At 45.3% G+C, this 12,413-nt stretch overlaps 1 protein-coding gene and 1 long non-coding RNA gene across 2 annotated transcripts in view; both read right to left on the reverse strand.

Moving 5' to 3' along the window:
• The window catches only part of PPM1G (protein phosphatase, Mg2+/Mn2+ dependent 1G), a 28,542-nt gene extending 16,910 nt beyond the window's left edge, over window positions 1-11,632 (reverse strand). Inside the window, exon 1 of the mRNA XM_032301340.1 lies at window positions 11,227-11,632. Within this exon, the coding sequence (XP_032157231.1) occupies window positions 11,227-11,346 (120 nt within the window). The 5' untranslated portion in view covers window positions 11,347-11,632. The remainder of the gene's footprint in view (window positions 1-11,226) is intronic.
• On the reverse strand, window positions 7,056-8,645 carry LOC116566789. Its single transcript, XR_004276010.1, has 2 exons — window positions 7,811-8,645; window positions 7,056-7,507 (listed from the first exon to the last, which is right to left on the reverse strand). It is a non-coding gene; the product is annotated as an uncharacterized LOC116566789 (long non-coding RNA).
• Window positions 11,633-12,413: the final 781 nt, after the last annotated feature.

The following is a 12,413-nucleotide window of genomic DNA, read 5'->3' on the forward strand; positions in this document are numbered from 1 at the left end:
GACTTGAGAATCTACAAATAAACCCTCACATTTATGGTCAATTTATCTCTGACAATGATGCCAAGATAATTCAGTGGGGGAAAAGAATAGTGGTTTAAACGAATAGTGCTGGGACAACTTGATATTCACACACAAAAGAATGAAGTTAGATCATTCCCCTTACATCATTCACAAAAATTCACTCAAAATAAATCACAGACTTAAATGTAACAGCTAAAACTATAAAACTCTTAGAAGAAAACTTAGGAGTAAATTGTGACTTTGGGTTAGGCAAAGCTTCTTAACAAAAAAGACAAGAAAAAAAGGACAAATTGGATTTTATGAGAAGTAAAAACTTTACTTTCAAAAGACACCACCAAGAAAGCAAAAAGGTGCAGTGGCTCATGCCTATAATCTCAGCACTTTGGGAGGCCAAGGCAGGCAGATCACCTGAGGTCAGTAGTTCCAGACCAGCCTGGTCAACGTGGTAAAACCTGGTCTCTACTAAAAATACAAAAATTAGCTGGGTGTGGTGACACACACCTGGGTACTAGCTACTCGGGAGGCTGAGGCAGGAGGACTGCTTGAACCCAGGATGTAGAGGTTGCAGTGAGCCAAGATCATGCCACTGCATTCCAGTCTGGGTGGTCAGAGCAAGATTGCCCCCCAACCAAACAAAAACAGAAAGCAAAAAGCCCACAAAATCAGAGAAAATGTCTGCAAATCATTATCTAACAAACTTGTATCCAAAACATATAACAAACTCTTACATATCAAAAGACAAAAAGACAATCCAATTAAAAACGGACAAAGGCTTTGAATAAACCTCTCTCCAAAGATACACAAACGGCCAATAAGCACATAAAAGATATTCAAACGTAAGTCCTGGCATGGTGGCTCTAGCCTGTAATCCCAGAACTTTGGGAGGCTGAGGCAGGCAGATCCTGTAAAGTCAGGAACTGGAGACCAGCCTGAACAACATGTGATACCCTATCTCTGCTAAAAATACCACAAGTTAGCTGGGTGTGGTGACGTGCACCTGTAATCCCAGCTGCTCCGGAGGCTGAAGCAGGAGAATCGCTTGAATCTGGACAGAGTAAGACTCTGTCTCAAAAAAAAGTTCAAAAATCATTAGCCATTTAGCCATCAGAGAAATACCTATCAAAACTACAATGAGATACCTTCACAACCACTATTGACTATTATAAGAAAGGTAGATAAGTGTAGTGAAAATGTGAAGGAACTAGCATCCTCATATATTGCTAGCAGGAATGTAAAATGGTACAGTCACCTTGGAAAAGAGTTTAGCAGTTTCTCAAAATGTTAAACATGAAGTTACCATATGATACAGCAATTCCATTCTTTGGTATATAACCAACAGATATGAAGATAATATTTCCACAAAAAAGTCTGTACATAGTATCACTATTTATAATAGCAAAAAAAATGTGGATATCCAAAATGTCTATCAACTAATGAATGGATAACAAAAAGTGATATATCCATACCATGGAATATTATTCAACCATAAAAAAGAATGAAATACTGATTGATTCTTGATACAACATTGATGACCCTTAAAAATATTATGCGACTGAGCATGGTGGCTCACGCCTATAATCCCAATACTTCCGGAGGCCGACATGGGCAGATCACAAGGTCAGGGGTTCGAGACCAGCCTGGCCAAGAGACCAGCCTGGCCAATATGGTGAAACCCGGTCTCTACCAAAAATACAAAAAAATTAGCCAGGCATGGTGGGGACACCTGTAATCCCAGCTGCTCTGGAGGCTGAGACAGAATTGCTTGAATCCAGGAGGCAGAGGTTGCAGTGAGCCAAAGATAGCGTCATTGTACTCCAGCCTGGGTGACGACAGAGCAAGATTGACTCTAAAAAAAAAAAAAAAAAAAAAAAAAAACTTGGCTGGGCACAGTGGCACATGCCTTTGTAATCCCAGCACTTTGGGAGGCCAAGGTGGGTGGACTGCCTGAGCTCAGGAGTTTGACCACCCTTGACAACATGGTGAAACCTCATCTCTACTAAAATTAAAAAAAAAAAAAAAGCCGGGCTGGGTGGTGGGCACCAGGTGTCATGGTAAATGCCTGTAATCCCAGCTACTTGGGAGGCTGAGGCAGGAGAATCACTTGAACCCAGAGAGTGGAGGTTGCAATGAGCTGAGATTGCACCGCTGCACTCCAGCCTGGGTGAAAGAGGGAGACCCTGTCTCCAAAAAAAATTCAAAAAAAAAAAATTCACACTTAGGCACAACTATGATGTATCAACTGAAAAATATCAGGCCAGGCCAGATGTGGTGGCTTATGCCTGCAATCCCAGCACTTTGGGAGGCTGAGGTGAAAAGATTCCTTCAGGCCAGGGGTTCAAGACCAGCCTGGGCAACATAGTGAGACCCTGTCTCTATGAAAACAAATAACAATAATTAAAACTGACCTCCTGGGGATAAGAAAAAGAGGAAACTAGGAGTTAAGAGAAAATTCAAGAATTGTTAAGTCATTAATTTGGGATAGAGTGCTGGGGGTCTTTTGCTTTCCTTCCATCAGCTAAGTGAGTAAGGTTCCAACAGAAACAACTGTAGCAAATGAGAGTGCCTAAAACTAGCATCTCTTTCCTGGTTACATAGGCAACAAGCCTGGTGATCTGCCTGAGCTCTATGTCTATCTGAAAAGGAGGAGAGACCTGAAAAACAGTGCCCACTGGAGCCTGAACCATCTTGCTGGCATCCATCCAAAGGAGTCCAGCAGTATGAGGTCAATGATGCACAGCAGTTGGTAAAAGCCAAAGAAAAGTCTAAAAACCAAAAGTGGAGATTAAGTCCCTCTAGGCCAGGCCTAGCTACTGCTGGAAACAAAGAGATGGTGAGTGATAACTGGATATAAGCCTGATGTTTTAAAGAGAATTCTGATTGTCTTTAGCTCTGTAAAATAAAACCTGCAAGGCAAGGATCTAGAAAGAAGCAAAAGAAGCCTGGGTCTTACTGGGATTCATGTGCAGAAACAAATAAATAAAAAAAGGAAAAAAAAGAAGCCTGGGTCACCAAAATACTTACTCTTTTTTTTTTTTTTTTGAGATGAAGTCTCGCTCTGTCGCCCAGGCTGGAGTGCAGTGGCATGATCTCGGCTCAAGGCAACCTCTGCCTCCCGGGTTCAGGCGATTCTTATGCCTCAGCCTCCAGAATGGCTGGGACTACAGGTTCACACCACTACGCCTGGCTAATTTTTTTGTATTTTTAGTAGAGATGGGGTTTCACCATATTGACCAGGCTGGTCTCAAACTCCTGACCTTGTGAGCCACCAGCCTTGGCCTCCCAAAGTGCTGGGATTACAGGCACGAGCCACCATGCCCAGCCAAAATACTTAATTCTTAAATCTACTGCAACAATGTATGTGTGATTAAAAAAAAAAAAAAAAACTTACAGGCGAAGCTGAGGGTAGAGGGAATACACAGGAGCCGACAGGCTACAAAGTAAATTTCAAAAATACATGCCTAGTAAAAGCATCCAGATTTAAAAGATAATGTATTTAGAATTCCATTTATAAAATGTTCTGAATAGGCAAATTCACAAAGGTCATATAAATTCGTGGGTGCAAGGATTAGTGGAAAGGAGATAGGGAGTAACTGGTAAGGAGTACAGGGTTTCTAAAGCTGATTGTGGTGACAGCTGTACAACTCTGTTTGACCATACCACAAAACAGCCAGGCGAAGAGGCTCATGCCTGTAATCCCAGCACTTTGGGAGGCTGACCGCAGGCAGATCACTTGAGGACAGGAGTTCCAGACCAGCGTGGCCAACATGGTAAAACCCTGTCTCTAATAAAAATATAAAAATTAGCTGGGTGTGGTGGCATGTCCCTGCAGTTCCAGCTACTCAGGAGGCTGAGGGAGGACAATCGCTTGAACTTGGGAGGCACAGGTTGCAGTGAGCTGAGATTGCATCACTGTACTCCAGCCTGGGTAACAGAGCAAGACCCTGTCTCAAAAAACAAAAAGAAAATAAAAAAGAAAAAAAAATAGTATGCTAAAAACCACTGAATTATACCTTCAAAATGAGTGAATTATACCCTAAACCCACTGAATTATATTCTTAAAATTAGTTCATATAGCAGACAGTATATGAACTATATCTCAGTAAAGCTGATTAAAAAGACACCTATAGAAAATAAAATAAGGCTGGGCGCGGTGGCTCAAGCCTGTAATCCCAGCACTTTGGGAGGCCGAGGCAGGTGGATCACGAGGTCAAGAGATCGAGACCATCCTGGTCAACATGGTGAAACCCCGCCTATACTAAAAATACAAAAAACATTAGCTGGGCATGGTGGCGCATGCCTGTAATCCCAGCTACTCAGGAGGCGGAGGCAGGAGAATTGCCTGAACCCAGGAGGCGGAGGTTGCGGTGACCCGAGATCACGCCATTGCACTCCAGCCTGGGTAGCAAGAGTGAAACTCCGTCTCAAAAAAAAATAAAATAGGCCGGACGCGGTGGCTCACGCCTGTAATCCCAGCACTTTGGGAGGCCGAGGCGGGTGGATCACGAGGTCAAGAGATCGAGGCCAACCTGGTCAACATGGTGAAACCCCGTCTCTACTAAAAATACAAAAAATTAGCTGGGCATGGTGGTGCGTGCCTGTAATCCCAGCTACTCAGGAGGCTGAGGCAGGAGAATTGCCTGAACCCAGGAGGCGGAGGTTGCGGTGAGCCGAGATCGTGCCATTGCACTCCAGCCTGGGTAACATGAGTGAAACTCCGTCTCAAAAAAAAATAAATAAATAAAATAAAATAAAATAAATAAAATAAAAAGGAACCTGTATATATATTTTTTCAAATACTAAATATGATTAAAAGGTATTGTTTTTCTGCTGGCATTTGGGTCAAAAAGGAAAAAAAGCTGATATACTTCATCTCTGAACTAGCTCTATAAAGAAACAAAAAACAACTACATTGAAATCATACTCTGTTTACAAGATGTCATTAAACATCTTTAAGTTCAGTTCTAAAGATTTGTGTTTCCAGATAGTACAATGTCAAGAACTACCGATCAGACCTGTCTAAATTTCTATGCTCAAATTCAAGCCCTTAGCTTTCAAAGTTCAACTCCAAGACTGATAACCCAATAGAAGATTAGAGGTAGGGAAACAGTAGTAACAACTGCTAAGGAATCAGACAACAGAACTTTGTGTAAAATATCCTTGAAATCTAGAGGAAGAGTGGCTCACAGCTGTAATCCCAGCACTTTGGGAGGCGGAGGCAGGCGGATCACGAGGTCAAGAGATCGACACCATCCTGGCCAACATGGTGAAACCTCACCTCTACTAAAAAATACAAAAATTAGCTGGGTGTGGTGGCGCATGCCTGTAGTCCCAGCTACTCGGTAGGCTGAGGCAAGAGAATTGCTTGAACCCAGGAGGCGGAGGTTGCAGTGAGCCGAGATTGTGCCACTGCACTCCAGCCTGGCACTTGAACAAGATTCTGTCTCAAAAAAAAAAAAAAAAAAAATCTTGAGGAATAAGTTCTGATTGTATTTTTCAGTTGCTTGAGAACTTATAAAGGAATGGTATAAAATATAAAATAATTTCTGGCCAGGAACGGTGGCTCACACCTGTAAGCACTTTGGGAGGCCAAGGCAAGAGAATCACTTAAGCTCATTAGTTCAAGACCAGACTGAGCAACACAGCGAGACCCTATCGCTACTAAAATAAAAAATAAGCTGGGCATGGTGGCATGTGCCTGTAGTCCTAGTCACTCAGGAGGCTGAGGCAGGATTGCTTGAACTGAACCCAGGAAGTTGAGACAGCAAGTGAGTTATGATTGTGCCACTGTACTCCAGGTCTGAGAAACAGAGGGAGACCCAGACCCTAAAAAAATTAAATAAATGAACATAAATAAAAGTCATCAGCCAGGCCCAGTGGCTCAAGCCGATAATCCCGGCTACATGAAAGGCTGAGGCAGGGGAATCACTTGAACCCAGGAGGCAGAGGCTGCAGTGAACTGAGATCGCATCATTTGCACTCCAGCTTGGGCAACAAGAGCAAAACTCAAAAAAAAAAAAAAAAGAAAAAGAAAAAAAAAAAAAAAAAGAAAAGGAAAAAAGTAATCAGCCTGGGCAACATTGCAAGGCCCCACCTCTACAAAAACCTTAAAAAAAAAAATTGGCCAGTCATGGTGGCACATGCCTATAGTAGGCTGAGGCTGGAAGCCCCCTTGAGCCCAGGGGGCTGAGTGAGCTTTGTGGCGAGCTATTATCGAGCCACTGTAAAGGTAGATAGTGTAGTGAGGATGTGAAGTAACTGGCATGAGAAGCCCTGTACTCCTTACCACTCAACCATGGGCAAGAGGCTCTGTTCTCAAAATAAATAAATAAGTAATTTTAAAAATAAAAAGGCTGGACACAGTGTCTCATGCCTGTAATCTCAGCACTTTGGGAGGCCAAAGTGGGCGAATCCCCTGAGGTCAGGAGTTTGAGATCAGTCTGGACAACATGGTGAAACCCCGTCTCTACTAGTAATACAAAAATTAGCCGGGTATGGTGGTGCATGCCTATAATCCCAGCTACTCGGGAGGGCGAGGTAGGAGAATTACTTGAACCTGGGAGGCAGAGGTTGCAGTTAGCCGACATGGTGCCACTGTACTCCAGCCTGGGCAAGAGAGTGAGATTCCGTCTCAAATTAAAAAAATATATATATACATATATATATATATACTGTAGCTATTGACACTGCCTTTAATAAAAGGAAAATATGATTTATAGAACAAAAAAATCCTAACTCTCCATAGAAAAAGCAGTTTGTAGATTCCAGAGAACCTCACAACCAAATGTTAAATGTTACTCTTGTACATTTAAGACTACATAAACTGAATCTATTTTCAGATTTGACTTCTCATTTAGCCACCAAAAACTCAAGAGCCTTACCTTATTTATTTCTCAGGCACCCGTCCACAACCTACCACTTAATCCCAAAGCACATACCACAGCCACTTTTTTTCATGGAGAAAGAAGGAGGAAAGAGAACATCAACTGTGGTGGGTTTTTTTCTGTTTTTTTTTTTTTTTTTTTTTTTTTTTTGAGACAGAGTCTCACTCTGACACCCAGGCTAGAGTGCAGTGGCAGGATCTCGGCTCACTGGCCTTCCTGTTCCAGCAAGTCTCCAGCCTCCTCAGCCTCCCGAGTAGCTGAGATTACAGGCGTGTGCCACCACACCTGGCTAATTTTTGTTATTTTTAGTAGAGACGGGGTTTCACCATGTTGGTTAGGCTGGTTTCAAACTCCTGACCTCAAGTGATCCACCCCCCTCGGCCTCCCAAAGTGCTAGGATTATAGGCATGAGCCATCTTGCCTGGCCTAACTGTGATATTTTGATTACTTCTTCTCAAAACATCCTGGTCACATAGCAAGAGAAGCTGGAGACAGTCAGGAAGTCAAAATGCCAGCTATTGATGGCTGCCATCTTTGTCTCAAGAGAAGTGGTCCAACAGTCCTCTGTATGGCTGAATCTATGCATCAGTAGGGATTTCAGCAACCTTTTTTTTTTGAGACGGAGTTTCGCTCTTGTTACCCAGGCTGGAGTGCAATGGCGCGATCTCGGCTCACCGCAACCTCCGCCTCCTGGTTTCAGGCAATTCTCCTGCCTCAGCCTCCTGAGTAGCTGGGACTACAGGCACGTGCCACCGTGCCCAGCTGATTTTTTGTATTTTTAGTAGAGATGGGGTTTCACCGTGTTGACCAGGATGGTCTCGATCTCTTGACCTTGTGATCCACCCGCCTCGGCCTCCCAAAGTGCTGGGATTACAGGCGTGAGCCACCACGCCTGGCCCTTCAGCAACCTTTTTAAGATGTAGTAGTATGGTAATTTTACCTCAAATGAATCATTAGGACCAAGCAAATAAGAGTAAATAAACTTTATTAATTATTGGATTAAGTCCTAAAGCTTCAGAGGAATGGGAGTACTTTATATTCTCTGGAAAGATAAGATTCGGCAAAGAGGCGAGAACTCATAGCTATTTTCTTGCAATAGCAAAGAAACTATGCTACACTTCAAGGAGAAGGAGAGCCAAAAGGAAAAGTATCAATGAAGCAGAATAGGATCCCAAAAAATACTCTTCCAAAGGATTTGATTAGTCATATTTAACTATTCAAACAAGGGCAACTTCGGAAACAGCACATTAGGAAGATTTTAATACCCTAAGCAGCTATCTCTCAGGAGGAAGATCTGGATGTAAGGAATAGTCTAGTAAGATCTCTACACACTAAACCGTCCCCGACAAAAAAACATTTTCTAATTACCAGAGGAGAAACCAAAAATAAAGGGAAATGCCCTACAGAGAAGCAGTAAATAGAATGGAATCACTGGGCAAACCAACATAAACAGAGTAGCCAAGCAACTCAATCCATAAAGAAAACTAGAAAGAAGGGTACCAAAGAAACGAAAAACCACAGCAGAAAAGTGAAAAATACCAAATGAGAAACCTGGAAGAAACATTGTACTGTGAGAGGGGATATTCACCTCAAATCTCACAACATTAACAGAAAATTGCCACAGAAATGGAACTTCTTGACTACCTAACTACTTTACATAAAGACTTTCCTTCTGAAACTATATCCCATGTTTATTTATTTATTCATTTGAGACACAGTCTTGCTCTGTCACCCAGGCTGGAGTGCAGTGGTACTATCTTGATTCACTATAACCTCCGCCTCTCGGGTTCAAGGGATTCTCCTGCTTCAGCCTCCCAAGTAGCTAAGATTATAGGCACGCACCGCCACACTGGCTAATTTTTTTTTTTTTTTTTTTTTGAGACAGAGTTTCGCTTTTGTGGCCCAGACTGGAGTGCAATAATCTGATCTTGGCTCACCACAACCTCTGCCTCCTGGGTTCAAGCGATTCTCCTGCCTCAGCCTCCCAAGTAGCTGGGATCACAGACATGCGCCACTACACCAGGCTAATGTTGTATTTTTAGTAGAGACAAGGTTTCTCCATGTTGGTCAAGGTGGTCTTGAACTCCCGACCTCAGCCTCCCAAGTACTGGGATTACAGGCATGAGCCACCGAGCCTGGCCCTAATTTTAGTAGAGACGGGATTCTGTCTTGTTGCCCAGGCTGGACTAGAACTCCTGAGCTCAGGCAATCTGCCCACCTCGGCCTCCCAAAGTGCTGGGATTACAGGGATGAGCCACTGCGTTCAACCCATTCATTTACTTTTTGAGACAGTGTCTCGTTCCATTGCCCAGACTGAAGTGCAGTGGGGAGATAGATCTTGGCTTAATGTGGCCTCCGCCCCTCAGGCTCAAAGTGATTCTCCTATCTCAGCCTCCCAAGTAACTGGGACTACAGGTGGGTGCCACCAGGCCCAGCTAATTTTTTTCTATTTTTTGTAGAGACGGCATTTTGCCATGTTGCCAGGGCTGGTCTCCAACTCCTGAGTTCAAGTGATCCACCCGCCTCAGCCTCCCTAAGTGCTTGGGATTACAGGCGTGAGCCTCACCCGGCCTGTTATTTCTAATAGACAATTACATTTACCAAATAGTTGTACTGTGTACGGTAGTGCAATATGAATGCTATGCTTCAGTTTGACATAGATGATTAATGATGTCTAGTGTCTTCAATGATTTGATCCTACAGATACTTTCCACCAAGACAGTGTCCTAACATTTCTGGGTCTCAATTTCTTAGCTATAAAATGTGGGAGCCAATGGCTGTGTGCGGTGGCTCACACCTGCATCCGGGCACTTTGGGAGGCTGAAGCGGGTGGATCACGAGGTCAGAAGTTCAAGACCAGCCTGACCAACATGGTGAAACTCTGCCTCTACTAAAAAAATACAAAAATTAGCCAGGCATGGTGATGCACACCAGTAATTCCAGCTACTCAGGAGGCTGAGGCGGGAGAATCGCCTAAACCCGGGAGGCTGCAGCGAGCTGAGATCTTGCCACTGCACTCCAGCCTGGGCAACAGAGCGAGACTCGGTCTCAAAAATAAATAAAAATGTAAAAATGTGGGAGCCAAAGCAGATGAGATGAACTACAGGATCCACTCCAATCTTGAAATTTTATACCTAATTATAAAACCATCAGTAAGGTCAGTTATGAGCATAAAATGTGAACCAGAAAACAAAACATTTCAGTTCATCCTGTCGTTCCAGAGCTAACCACAGGGATGAGCGAGGGATTTGAAACAATTCCCAAAGGAGACAGTATTTGGCTGTTACCTGAAGCCCACCTGGTAGGTGAATAAACCCTTAATCCCAGACAGAGTGCTTCCCTGACTCCTTTGCCTACACTTAAGAACACTCTTCACAAAGACACAGTTAACCCATCTTCCTCCCTTTCCTCCCTGCAGTTTTTCCTGTTCTCTGGTAGTTTCACATCAATTTTTCCCTAATACTACTACTTCCCCCCACTCCAGATTTTTCATTTTCCCCTTTTATCCAGAGTAAAATCTTCTAGAAAAGTTATTTGTAGGTTGGGACAAAAAAATATGGATGAAATGACTTAAAATCAAAGAAACTATAGTACAGCAATTACAGGCAAATGAGAATTACTGGTTAAGGTCTAGAGAAATCCTAAGAGAGAAAGAAAACCAAGAATAATAAAAAGGAAATTCTAGGGACTGACATAATGCAAGTTTTCCAAAGTTGGTAAAAGGCCCTGCAAAGAGTGCAAATGAATGACAACTCCTGGAGGTTGGGTCCAGCCTCTGAAATTAACATGCACGAACCCAAGGCCAGGCAACCAGGTGTTTAGAATGTGAAACATACTCTGCCCGGGCTTTCTTTCACTGTCAAACTCCTGGCCAAAAGAGGCTTCCCACATCACATATTTTAAAAATTAAAATTAAAAAAGTTATTCACATCTAATTCACCTCTCCCTTGAAAAACAAATGAACAAATAGTCCCTCTTTCCGTCTTTACTCCCACACTAAACCTCACACCGTTGATGAGCCTGGAGGACTGGGTTGGCACGAGAGGATGGCGCCAAAGCTCAGGGAGAGGGCGGTCAGTGGGCGGAAGGTGCCTCTCCACACATGGCCGAGCCCTCGCCGCAACTGGCTACCGCATACGGTGCCCAAGCATCGGCAGCTCCCTCTCGGCCCCGACCCCGCTATCTCTGCCGCCCAGCAAACGGCCGCTGAGGCCGCAGGCTCCCGATTGGGACCCTTCCCAGGGGAGGACCCCATCCCCCGCTCCCTTTCTCCCGTCAGATTCCCGCCCTGCAGCGGCCAGCCTATGAGCCCCTGCCTCCTCACCTCCATGGAGACGCGCCAGCCTTGCATGGCGGAGAAGCCGTAAGGCAGCGGCAGGCGCGGGGCGCCAACCCCGTCCCCAGAGCACTTCACCGTGTTGGGCTGCGAGAGGTAGGCACCCATGGCGGCGGCTGGCCGGCGGCCTCAGGGGGAGGAAAGCTGGGCGCGACCCGTGCCGGAGCCGAAGCCCCGGGGGCGCGCGCGCGCGGCAGGAGCAGGCCCGGCGGCGCGACCGACGCAAGGTGCCGGTGAAAGGCGCGAGGCCGGCCAGGAGGCGGTAACGGGACGGGAGCAGAGAGAGAGCGGAAGCGGAAACGGCGCCGCTCCAGACCCCGCCCGGCCGGCGCGGCGGGGCCAGGCGCTGCGGGCAGTCATTTCCTTAGCAACTCGCCCCGCCCGCGGGGACAACGGCCCGCCCAACGGCCGCTCCCGCGAGACTGGCGCGACCACGCCCATCAACGGCCGCGGTTCTCCTTGGTGGCCTCGCGCAGGTTGTCGGTCGCCCCTCAGTGCACCCTCTCGTCCTTTCCCTGTCCCCAACCTCTTGGCGTTTTGTCTGCACCTCTTTTGTGTCGGACTCCATGCTTCCGGCCCGTCCTCGAGTGTTTTCTTCCCCTTCTCCCCAACGTCGCGCCCTCAGACTCCTCAAACCCCGCCCGAGTTCGTTCAATTAAAGTTGACCAGTATTTGTTGTGAGCTTAGGAAGTACTTTGGCCAGGCCCTGCGAGGCCTATAAGAAAAGAATGTGAGTCTTTTCTGGCAAAGTGAAGACCTCGATCTGTGACATAATTCGAATTAATACAATGTAGAAATGGTTGGTACAGCCTATTCTGGGTGAGAAAAGCTCCAAGGATGGGAGGAGGAGCAGCTCCTTGGAGGACTGAGGGGATGTAGACCCTCAGAGAGGATGCCTCTGGATTGCATTATGCCAGGGGAAAAGGGAATAATGTTACAAGGTTTGGAGGAGTGAGGGAAGAATGTAAACTGCATTTGGGGAGAATTTTTGAGGAAGCTGCCTGGCCTCGGAGAATGATTCTAAGTGGTAATGTTCGCTAGCTAGCTTGATAAAAAGAAGTGCCAGGATGGGTGACTTGGACTTGATTGTCAACCTGGTGTAACTTTTGCATCGTTGGTCTAGTCTTTGTATGCAGAGTACCTTGGAGGGAGAGAGTCAGGGGGACTGTTACTGG

Source organism: Sapajus apella, unplaced genomic scaffold (genome assembly GCF_009761245.1).
Source record: "Sapajus apella isolate SASKATOON/1434 unplaced genomic scaffold, GSC_monkey_1.0 scaffold44, whole genome shotgun sequence".
In the NCBI taxonomy this organism is placed as follows: Eukaryota; Metazoa; Chordata; class Mammalia; order Primates; family Cebidae; genus Sapajus; species Sapajus apella.